The sequence below is a fragment of the Lynx canadensis genome, chromosome D4, assembly GCF_007474595.2.
Source record: "Lynx canadensis isolate LIC74 chromosome D4, mLynCan4.pri.v2, whole genome shotgun sequence".
Lineage (NCBI taxonomy): Eukaryota > Metazoa > Chordata > Mammalia > Carnivora > Felidae > Lynx > Lynx canadensis.
This window is the reverse complement of record NC_044315.2, coordinates 39,891,256-39,903,311: the sequence shown is the minus strand read 5'-3', so window position 1 is coordinate 39,903,311 and position 12,056 is coordinate 39,891,256. Positions and strand designations below refer to the sequence as shown.

Below are 12,056 nucleotides of genomic sequence, written 5' to 3'. Positions count from 1 at the left end.
CACATGCTTTGTTTAAATCTGTGGAAAAATTTTGCTAGGTGCAAAAGGGGATATAAAAATATGGTGCCGACTCTTAAAGGCATTCTATTGTGTGGGAAATAGAGCCGTGAAAACAACTCCCTGATAGTACATTGGGACCCAAAGGAGGAGCCATTGTTCTGGTTGAGGGGAATCCTGGAAGACTTCCCAGAGGAGGTGGTATTCTGAGCAAGTAGAAGAAGAAGGAGAAGGGGACTTCAGGGTGAGCTGTGCCTAAAGCACTAAAGCTGGACCAACACCTTCCTTCCCTGGCCTCTGCAGAAGGGGCGGGTAACTCTTCTTCACTGTACCGCATGGTTCTCTCTCTTTCCCTCTCGTCTGGGATGGGCATGCATCACCTGTCCAGGGGCAAATGGAAAGGGCCTTGAGAAGCAGCCAGGGCTCGTGGCTTGGTGCTCTCCTGCAGAGGAGGTGTTCTGCCCTCCGAGAACATTCCACCAAGTCAAGACCCTTGCCATTATCTTGCCACTGACACATACTGTTTCAAGCAAAGGCAGAACAAAATGGCCTGAATATCATCCCTGCTCCAAAACTGACCACCTTAATAGTAAACATCGAAAAGAAATGCCTTTCTGCAGTTCACCACAAGTAGCATGATGGTTTGTGACTAGTTTGCTAAGGCTGCCCTTACTAAGTATCACAAACATGGTAACTTAAAAACAGAAATTTATTTTCTCACAGTTCTGGAGGCTATAAATTCAAGAACAAGTTGTCAGTGGGGTTGATTCCTTCTGGGGGCTGTGAGAGAGAATCTGCCCCGTGCCTGTCTTCCACGCTCTGGTGACTTGCTGGTCATTGGCATTCCTTGGCTTCTGCGGCATCCATACCAATCTCTGCCCTTGTCCCCAACATGACGTCCTCGTGTATGTGTCTGTGTCCAAATTTCCCCTCTTTATAGGGAAATCAATCACAATGGATTAGAGGCCCACTCTAGTGTGACTTTATCTTGACAGTTACATCTGTAATGAGCTTTTTTCCAAATAAGGTCACATTCTAAAGTACTAGGAATTAGGATTTCAACATACAGATTTTGAGCGACCCAACTCAACCTATAGCAATGAACCTTAAATTTGACATGAAACAACCCAGATATCGCGTTGGCCTCCTCCCTGTGATATTTAAGTTTGACTTGCGTAAGTTTGTTCTTCAAGTGACCTACTTTGTAGAAGAGCTGTTTCCATTATGTATCTGATGTTTACCCACAGGTGGCCACAGGCTCTTAGGTTCTGGTCAACCCTAAGATGAAAGGATTTGGGGCAATTGCTCTGTGTATTCCCATTTTGTACTTCATGTTAAGGGAGTTCCAGCCTTTCCACTAAAAAAAAAAAAAAAAAAAAGATTTATTTATTTTGAGAGAGAAAAAAAAGTGTGGGGGCGGGGGGTGGGCAGGCGGCAGGTGGCAGAGAGGGAGAGAGAGAATCTCAAGCAGACTTCACTCTCGAGCCTGGTATGGGACTTGATCCTACAACTCTGGGATCATGACCTGAGCCAAAATCAAGAATGGGATGCTTAACCCAATGAGCTACCCAGGCACCCTACAACTTTTCCACTTTTTGAGAGCCAAGAGTCGTTGTTATATGTCATCTTTATTATTTGAGGTCCGTTTGTCACAAGATCTGGAGTGATTCTGGCTTTTAGTAGAGTTTGAGCAGCCTTGCCGGGTACTCTGTTGCGATTGATAGGAACTAAAAAGTATCACGTTTAGGGGAACCTCTCAGAGGTTCCACTGGATAAGACAAATACTGATTTGTCTAGAAGAGTTTACATGCTTTTGTGAGTAGATACTAGACTTCTGGAGCGTCTAACTGGTCAATTATTTGGGGATTATTTAGACATTTTAAGAAAAAAAAATCTTGTAAGTTAGAAAGAAACAATCTCTGCCTGTTCATTGTTTTAGAATTTATCAGCCAGAAATGGTTTCATAAATTGAAGGCTTGCTTTAGAACATTTCAAAGTTCCCTATGTTCACAGGTCCTAGAAATGTTTATATACTCCCATATTGGTTTTTTCTTTAATTTTTTTTAATGTTTATTTATTTTGAGAGAGAGACAGAGTGTGAACAGGGGAAGGACAGAGGGAGAGGGAGACACAGAATCTGAAGCAGGCTCCCGGCTCCGAGCTGTCAGCACAGAGCCTGATGCAGGGCTCGAACTCACGAGCGGTGAGATCATGGCCTGAGCTGAGGTCAGGCGCACAACCGAATGAGCCACCCAGGCTCCCCCACTCCCATATTGTTAATCCTTGCCTCTTCTGGGTCTGGTGTCCCCATCCCCATTCCCCACCCCCATGCCCAAAGCAATCTGCTTGTTTGCTTAAAAACAGCAGCCTCTATGAAGGGCGAAGAAACAGAGCGAGAAATCAAAATTGGTGGGCTATTGGAAGGTTTGAGAATTTTTAGGAGGGGGTGGAGAGAAACGGGGTCATTGTTGAGACTGGTGAGCTATGCCTTGCTGCCATTGTACTGAACCCAAAGCTAATTCTGCTGATTTAGCATTCAGCTATTGTGGCTGATCTTGATTAGAAGTGTAAATACTCTTAAGGAAAAGATTGTTTTCCTTTCAAGTGTGTGCTCTTGAAAGGTTTGCCGCTTTCCTGATTGAATGACTATGTCATTCCTAAGAGTCGAAATGTTTTCCAAAGGGACAGATCTCTAACATGGCATTTACTAAAAAACATTGAGCAAATGTCTTTCCATCGTAAAATCCGCTTTGCAGGCAAGTATCCAGTAATGGGCCTACTCTGTAAAGTGTGTGTCTGCATAAAATGACACCTTTTCTTCAACGCCTTTTGTTTTATGGGAACAGGAGGCCGGTTCAAGCCTTCCGAAATTGCTTATAATCTCAGTGATTTAACAACTACTTTGCACCTTGAAAATGGGAGAGGAAGGGAAAAGAAAAACCCAGAAAGTTCTTACTTCCAATCTCATTAACCTGGAAAAGTTGGTTCTACATGCACACCTGGTAGGCATAGAAACAAAACTGAAATGCAAGCAAACCAATCAGAAAGTACTTAAATGAAATTTGGAATAGATTTTCCCTAACCATCTGGTTCTACTCCATAAGGTCATAGAACAATGTTAAGGTTTTTGTGTGGGGGTGGGGGAGGGGGGGAGGTAAAAGGGGTACTATAATGTTTTTAAAACATGATTCTTAAAACAAGAGGCAATTGGTTGGGACTTGGAATACTTCGTTGTTGTTATTGGACTTTTATTTGAATAATGCTTGACTTTTGGGGTTTTGAGAGTCAAAACAGTTCTTTGAATATTAAAATTCTCAGTATTTATATACTTTCTTCACTGTCTGGTCTCTTATCCCTTCATGCCAGGTTTATGACAACAGCTGCCTCTGTGGTCTCCCCACTTCTAGCCTCTTTGCCCGTCTTCCTGGGCTCCTAAATCTTTTTGCGTAACACTCGGATTCATTTTTCTAAGACATTCGTTTTCAAGGGCCTTCCCTGTTGCCTATGGCTGAAAGTCTGAATCCAGCCACCTGGTGTCCAGGGCTCTCTGCCTTCTGGCTACATCCTGCCGTTGCTGCCCTCCTACCTCCTAGTGCCTGGCGTGACCTCCCTTCCAGCCAGCTAATTTGCTCAGCCTTCCCCGTTCAAGGCCTTTGCTACCTTCCTGCCTTTGCTTGCGCTGTTTTCCCACTTCCTCCCTCCCAAACCTACCAACTCGGGAGCCCACATGCATTTAGTATTTACCATCCATCCTGTATCTTTTGGCCGCTAATCATACATAGCCTTGAACAATGGACTTTTCTGACATTTACATCTTGTCTCCTCAAAGAGATTTTAATCCTTTATGTCAGGGCTTGCCGATGTTGTACCTCTGGTATCCTCCATAGCAGCTAAAGCAAAGGTAAGTACACGATAGAGACAAAAATGTATATTGTGACAGGTTGATTTAATCCGTCCATGAGGTGGGAATTATATATAGTATTTTATGTTAGGTGTTTCAACTTCTGTTTTTGCAAAGATCGCGAAAGTAATTGATTTATGAATCAGTTGGTATGGAAAACTGAAATTGGCTGTCAGCTTGGGTTTTTTGTTTTTTTTTTAAATAAAATTATTTCAAATACACTTAATTCTTTCCCCCCTCTAAGGGCAGCCAAGAGTAGGATGGGTGATCAGTTTCCTCTTTCCATTGAATTCTGCTGGGGGATTGAGGAAACTTTGATTAGATCCTTAAATCTGTAGGTGACACGACCTTCAAACAGGTGGCTGTCATATAGATGGACCAAATGAGAGGCATAAATCTGCAGCAAACCATCTACAGGAAGACAAGAATCCAGATTTTCGGAAGAGAAGGCTAGGAAAAAAAAAAAAAAGTTTGACTGCTTATATAGATGGGTTTATGGGAATAAGAGTCCTCACGTAGCCAATGAGTAAATGCCACAGAGTCAAGTTTTCAAAACTTAGTCCTGGAAGGTTAAACCATAAATTTGTTATCTTTTTTTCCCCTTAACCTTTAGCCTCCTTTCTCTACTGAACAGTACTTTTTTTTTTTTTTGTTAACTCCTCCCACCATTTTTTCTTCTTTTTTTTTTATTTAAAAAAAATTTTTTTTTTTAACGTTTATTTATTTATTTTTTGAGATAGAGAGAGACAGAGCATGAATGGGGGAGGGTCAGAGAGAGAGGGAGACACAGAATCTGAAACAGGCTCCAGGCTCTGAGCTGTCAGCACAGAGCCCGACGCGGGGCTCGAACTCACGGACCGTGAGATCATGACCTGAGCCGAAGTCGGACGCTTAACCGACTGAGCCACCCAGGCGCCCCACCATTTTTTCTTCTAAATAAACTGAAGGGGGAGACCCTGTAACCCATGTCATGGAAACTGGTCAGGATTAGACGGTCTCACACGATTCTTCCAGCTTTCGTATTTCGTGTTTCTGGGGCTCCTTTGCATCCCACCTTAGCGGTGACAGAATGGCTGGGGATATGTTTGTAAGTTCCAAACGGTTTGGGATTAAGTTCACAAAGTTACCGTGAACCGAGCTTGATTGTAACTCCACGAGCAGAGGCAGACAGAAAGGGAAAACAACAACAACAACAACAACATTGGCTCTATTTCTAAAACCCCCAGCCCATAAATACTCTCTAGGAGGATATCAAATACTGAGTATTACATCCTTAGAAAAAGCATTTGTGGGCTAGAAGGACCTCAGGAAGTGGAGCAGCCGATAGAGGCAGCTGTCTTCAGAAATCAATCATTTCAAGGGTTCCGTGAATAGTGTGAAGTACCATCCAATAATCACTTTTAACTGTCTGTACCAACCTCTTAAGATTTTTGGAACTATTAAGGTTTTAAGATTGCAGTGCTTGTTTATTCCTAAGAAGAGAAGGGGCAGGTCGGGGGGGGGGGGGGGAAATAAACCTTGGATCTCATCGACTAACCATTTTTTTTTGTTGTTGTTGTTCATCCCTTGCCTAACGCGGCTCACTTTTTTTGTTACAGTGTTTGCATTGAAACGGAATCATCATTGTCCAGGAACAAATGTGGTCTTTTAATATTATTTGGGAGAACAGCAGGACCTCAGTGTGTCGGGAGCAGTACAATAGCTCACTCGGGCTACTGCAGCCTCGCTGTAGACATGTTAATTAATATATTTCTCTGACACCTAGGTGATTGAAATAGCAATTAAAGAGTAATTAAAATGTTTACTTCTTGTAGGAATGTCAACTAAGATGTGGAATATAGCAATTACCTATGACGGATTAGAGGAAGATGATGAGGTCTTTGAAGTAATTCTCAACTCCCCTGTGAATGCAGTTCTTGGCATAAAGACAAAAGCGGCAGTGAAAATTTTGGACTCAAAAGGAGGTATTCTTTTGATCCTCATCTCGAAATCAGGAGCGGTCCTGGCGCTCTGGCTGCTGGCTTTCAACAAACAGTGTGCCTGATAACGCCTTCAAATCAGAATGCTTAATTTCTTGTCAAGAAAGCAACCTCAGTCGTGTTGCAGGCCCTTTATTCTGCTTTCTGCTTCATGTGGTTTTCGTCCCGCTAAGAACTCTCGTTTGAGAAAGGCAACAAGTCAGTGCCGTAGTTGTTGTTGTTGTTTTTTTTTTTTTTTCTCCTACCTGTTTGTTGTTCTCACCGAGGGGGAAACAATGTTGGTGAGAATCTATCCACAATTATTTTCCCCCAGAGTTTGTAGGGCTGTAATTATCTTCCTCTGTGAAAGAGAGCTCTTAATGCCTAAAATCTGAGCCCCCACTGTAGTGTGACCAGGAAAATTCTAAGAGAGGAAGGAATTGGAGAAAAATAGACGTGAAAGGTGCAGCTGGCTAGGGGATTCAGGAGCAGCTGGAGAATATTAATGAATAACCTTGGAGTGCAGAGCCAAAATAGGTCCTGGATAGTATATGCAAAAGAACGACCTGTGAACTAAATAAAATAAAGACCAAGCACAGTCCTTGCTGCTCTGATTTTTTTCTTCCTGCCAAACCCTTTCTACTTACGTGTCTATTTAGCATTTGACAAGTGTCCAGTTACCATGCGCAGACTTACACCCCTGATTTTACACCTGTCATGCCCCAAGGTATGTTTTCCTTACCTGAAATCCGCTCTCTCCTGTTCTTTCTCATCCTATAATAAAATATAGACATTATCCTCTTCCCTTTATAATACTCATGTTTCCGCAACATCTTTTCCCACCATCTTCATTGCCAAATTCACTTGTTTTTCAATAGAATTTTCTGTTCACAGGAAGTACATACAATACGTGAACTCCACGCTTTAGACATGAAGTATAAAATATCCACATGAGGGTTCTGGGTTTAGGTTTTTGTCATACTTATTGGGAATGTTTCCCATAGAAGTAGCTCCAATAAGATTTATTGGATATTTGTTCCGTGACAGTTGAATGCTCATTTTTATTTATTGTATTATTTTTAAAAATTTTTAATGTTTATTTTCTTTTTGAGAGACAGGGAGAGAGCATGAGCGGGAGAGGGGCAGAGAGAGAGGGAATCACAGAATCTGAAGCAGGTTCCGGGCTCTGAGCTGTCAGCACAAAGCCCAACGCAGGACTTGAACTCACGAACCATGATAACATGACCCAAGCTGAAGTCGGACGCTCGACCGACTGAGCCACCCAGGTGCCCGAGTGCTAATTTTTAGAACTGTTACTTGATTGCACTTTTCCAACAGTTCCAGTTTCTACCTCTAGGAGACTGGGGAAAGGATGAACCCTTGGAAGTGTTTACGGAGTGATACTTGGTCAGTGAAATAAACCTGATCTATTGAGGAATGTTGGAACACGCAGTGAGGCCGTTTCTCAAGTATGTGGCATGATTATAAAATCGTGACAATGGTTTCCGTTTGTGGTTTGTGAAATCATCGTCCTGACTTTATAATCGCCCTGTAGATGTGCAGAAGGGCACGGCTCTCCTGCACGGAAACTGATGAAGAGTAGAGGAGTTTCTGGCAAATGGCAAAAAGGCAACATCTGGTGGGAACACCATCCATCTCAGTTCAATGACAAGCTGCCCCGGGGGCTGTGTCGACGTGATCACTTATCTGTTTGTGTACAATGAACTGACCTGCCATCTTTCATGCCTCCAGGACAGTGCTATACTTCATATTCCTTCAACCCAAACAAGCACAGTGCGTGGGAGAAGGGCCTTTGGCGCCCGCTGTCCCCAGGGTCTTCCTCACCCGCCACTTCTGGTTCCTTTCATCTGGAAAGAAGACCCCTTCCATCTTCCAAGCGGCCAGCAGTCACCAGGGGAGACACTCTCCAGGGCTTTGCTTCCACAGATCTTTCTCGTATGAAGCTGAGGACCCAAGGGAAAGGCAAAACAGTAAGGATGGGGAGCTTCGGGGATGTGACGTGTGGAGTACATTGTGAAAGAGTCAAACAATACTAATGAGCGTTCCCCAACGCTGAAAAAGCTGTTTGCTTCTCATAATGAGTGGGAGCCATGGTTCCGTGCCCAATCAGGCAGTGTCTTTTGTATACAGATATCAGAATGCTGCCGCACTTCCTTAATGGTACTACTCGAGGTGATGGATATGCTGACTCATCCATATGGTTTCTGCTTTGGTTCCTTTTGTGATCAAAACAGATAGGGAATGACCAGTGACCCTGGAACAGAACGAGATTGTGTGATCTACTCGGGTGTGGAAACTGTGATGTTGACCTTATTAGCCCAGAATTATAATCAGGCAAACACTCATGAGTGTATGTGCATTCCTGTGTGTGTGTATGTGTATGTTTTCTTAGACCGCTGTGTACTATTGACATATCACCAAAGTAAGGATGTCTTTTCTCCATAACTGAAGCTATGAATGTCCGAATCAACACTGATAAGTTGTGAATAGGTCCAGTGATTTTAAAAATTCTAATGATTCGATTCTGGAAAGTTTTTTTTTAATTTTTAATGTTTATTTATTTTTGAGAGAGAGAGAGAATGTGGGGGGAGGGACAGAGAGAGAGAGGAAGAGGCTCTCCACTGACAGCAGAGAGCCCCATGTGGGGCTCAAACTCAAACCACAAGATCATGACCTAAGCTGAAGTCAGTGCTTAACCAACTGAGCCACTCAGGCGCCCCTGGGTATGGAACGTCTTAAGAAACATACGTGTTTTGTTTCTTTCTTCTTCTTCTTCTCCTTCTTCTTCTTCATTTATTTTTTGGGGGAGAGAGAGCCCGACGTGGGGCTCGAACTCACGGACTGCAAGATCATGACCTGAGCCAAAGTTGGACACTTAACCGACTGAGCCACCCAGGCGCCCCTTAGGAAACATATGTTTTAAAAATTTTTAGACACTAACAAGATCTTACTGGAAGGGTTTTACCCCATTGCTAGTTATTTTTCAAGCCAAGTTTATTCATATTTTGTACTTTGTTGATTTCAGGTTCTTCCATCCTCTGTTTATAGAAATGGAACAGACATCATCTATAATGTAAGCACGGTTTGAGAGAATTACTAAATTTCTTGTATTTATGGATGCAAAACATTTAGTGAAATTATTTTTCTTCTGCATTTATGTATTTCTCTTAAAAGCCTGTTTTGAAATTTGTTTCAGAGGCTTGGATGGCCAGGAAAGAAAAAAAAAAAACACCACAAACTTTTATCTTTTTTGCTTTAATCCAATTTTTGAGTTGCTCATTTTCCCGACAAATGTTTTTGTTTGCTACCTGGGTGTTCATGTTTTCTGTATTGTTGCTTTCTGATTTCCTCAAGTATCATGGAATGGTTTCCCTGCAACTACAGGATGATAGTTCCCCATCTCACCAAAGGAAGGCCAACATGTCCAGTATTGATGAGCCACAGAAGACAAGCCAAGGGGCAGAATTGCCTCAGGCAGATAAGGTGGAATCCACAACTGGTTCGCACTTCTCCAGACAGGTAGGAAAATCTTTTTACTTCCTATTCACCTGAGAGCCAGCTGTTTGCTGGGCCATAAAACTGCCTTCTAGCTTGGGGACTGATTGCTCAACACAAATGCTACCTAACAAATGAAAACCTAAAGAAGGTGGGTGTGTGCTTAGCTTACATGAAGTCAAGTCTACATCACCTCTCCTTCCCACAGGCCCGGTTGCCCTCGTTTCCAAAGAACTGCACACCGGAATTAAAGGGACTCTTCCACTTCCAAGAAAGCCTCCGAAAGCTGTACAAGTGTGATGGGATTACCTGGAGAGTGTGGAGCCCCCAAACCGAGGTGGGACCCGGGATGAACAGCAAGGTAGCTTTGCTGGCCGTATGCTCTGTGATAAGCTAATAGCAAGTGATCTGACGCTTCGTCCACCTGCCCTTGTCACACTTGGAAGGTGAAGAGGAAAATAGGGCCCAGGTGGTGTTTTACAAATCACAAAGCACATTAGGTAATCGATGCAATTGAAGAAGGTGTTTACTCGTGTTGTTTAATCGTCAGAATGTCAAGGGTGTAAAATCGAAACGGTGCGGACTTCAGTGGTGTTTTCTGTAGAGAGCCATCACATCTCTCAAGGTGGAGAATTGGGATAAGGGCCGACCTCCTTTCTGGTGACAAAATGACTCTGTTCAAGATAGGGGACTCATAGATTCTTTGTGCGGAGAGCAGGCTGCAGATTTTAAAGACTTATCATGTCAACATGGACAACTGTATTTCAGGAGGTGGAAGGTGGATCCTGCCCGGCTGGGTGGCACCGTCACTCAGGCTACTGCCACTCCGTGATCACGGAACAGAAAGGCACCTGGGACACAGCAGCCCGAGCTTGCCAAGAACAGTAAGAAACCCTATTTCCTGTTAATTAATGTTTTCTTTCATACCGTTTCTCTTTTTTCTCATGCAACTTCGGGGTCGCTTCTTTCATTCAAGCGTCGAGTGTCTGATATCTACTTGGTTTTGTTTTAGGAACCCCAGGAGAGTTCTGTAGTTCAGGATGGATTTGAGATTGACCTTGATAATGTGTTTTTTTTTTTTTTTTTTTTTTTTTTTTTGGACAGAGAGAGACAGAGCATGAACGGGGGAGGGGCAGAGAGAGAGGGAGACACAGAATCGGAAACAGGCTCCAGGCTCTGAGCCATCAGCCCAGAGCCTGACGCGGGGCTCGAACTCACGGACCGCGAGATCGTGACCTGGCTGAAGTCGGACGCTTAACCGACTGCGCCGCCCAGGCGCCCCGATAATGTGTTTTGACTTACCGCTTTTATGTGAAAAATGTGCCGTTGCCGAAGTTCTATTTTTTAGCTTTTCTTGATCTTTTGGAGAAAGTCAGAAGGAGCTTTTCTGAGTCCGCAGCATTGTAGTTTCTATCATTTTATTATTAGTAGTATTAAGTAAGGGTTCCTGCCCACGAATTTGAAAATACATGGCAATGAAAGGATCAGACCTATGACAATGCAAGAGACATTGATGATTGTGAAGCCAGACAAGTTGGACAAAGGGTCAGTGGGTCTGTGGGCAATGGGACACAAGATGACTTGTGGTCAAATAATGACAACAAAATTTATCTATTCCAGAAAGACTTTAAAAGTGCATATGTGCCTATCCCTGACCCCCCCCTTTTCGTCTACCTGGATATTATTCGGCTAATATGCCCCAGCCGCTGGAAACTGAGACTAGAGAAGTCTCTGGTGAATAACAGTCAGATTTTGCACTTCATCAAATTCAAAAAGTTATGCTCCTCTAAAAACACTATTAAGAGGGGCACCTGGATGGGTCACTCGGTTAAACGTCCGATGTCGGCTCAGGTCACGATCTCATGGTCTATGAGTTGGAGCCCCGCGTCAGGTTCTGTGCTGACAACTCAGAGCCTGGAGTCTGCTTCAGATTGTGTCTCTCTTTCTGCCCCTCACACACACACACACACACACACACACACACACACACACACACAATCTCTCTCTCTCTCTCGAAAATAAACATTAAAAAAGATTTAAAAATAAATAAATAAAAACACTATTAAGAAAATGAAAGAGCAGGGTGCCTGGCTGGCTCAGTCGGTTGAGTGACCGACTTCGGCTCAGGTCATGATCTCACCACTCGTGAGTTCGAGCCCCGCATCAGGCTCTGTGCTGACAGCTCAGGGCCTGGAGCCTGCTTCGGATTCTGTGTCTCCCTCACTCTCTGCTCCTCCTCTCCTCACACTCTGTCTCTCTCTCTCAAAAATAAATAAAGATTTAAAAAAATTAAAAAGAAAAAAAGAAAATGAAAGAGCAAACCACATTTGGGAAAGCCAATCTCAAATCGTATATCTACCTAGGTCTCAAATCCAGAAAACGCAGACAATTCCTATAGATCAATAACAAGAAGACAACCTGATTAAAAACATAGCAAATGACTTGGAGGCTTCACAAGAAAAGATATACAATTGGTCAATAAGTACATGAAAAGATGTACCACCATTAGACGTCAGGGAAACGCAGATGAAAACCACGGTGAAACACCATTTCACACCCACTGTAAAATCACCAAGACTGCCAACGTCAGATGGTGCAGAGCCAATGGAATTCTCACGTGTGTTGGTGGAACAGTAAAATGGTACCACCGCTTTGTAGAACCGTCTGGCACTTTCTTATGTTTA

At 43.3% G+C, this 12,056-nt stretch overlaps 1 protein-coding gene across 1 annotated transcript in view; it reads left to right on the top strand.

Moving 5' to 3' along the window:
* Positions 1 to 12,056, top strand: part of FREM1 (FRAS1 related extracellular matrix 1) — a 47,388-nt gene that overhangs the window by 21,680 nt on the left and 13,652 nt on the right. The window contains 6 exon segments of the mRNA XM_030293827.1: positions 5,713 to 5,862; positions 7,609 to 7,847; positions 8,903 to 8,950; positions 9,232 to 9,396; positions 9,581 to 9,733; positions 10,141 to 10,256. Of these exon segments, the coding sequence (XP_030149687.1) occupies positions 5,713 to 5,862; positions 7,609 to 7,847; positions 8,903 to 8,950; positions 9,232 to 9,396; positions 9,581 to 9,733; positions 10,141 to 10,256 (871 nt within the window).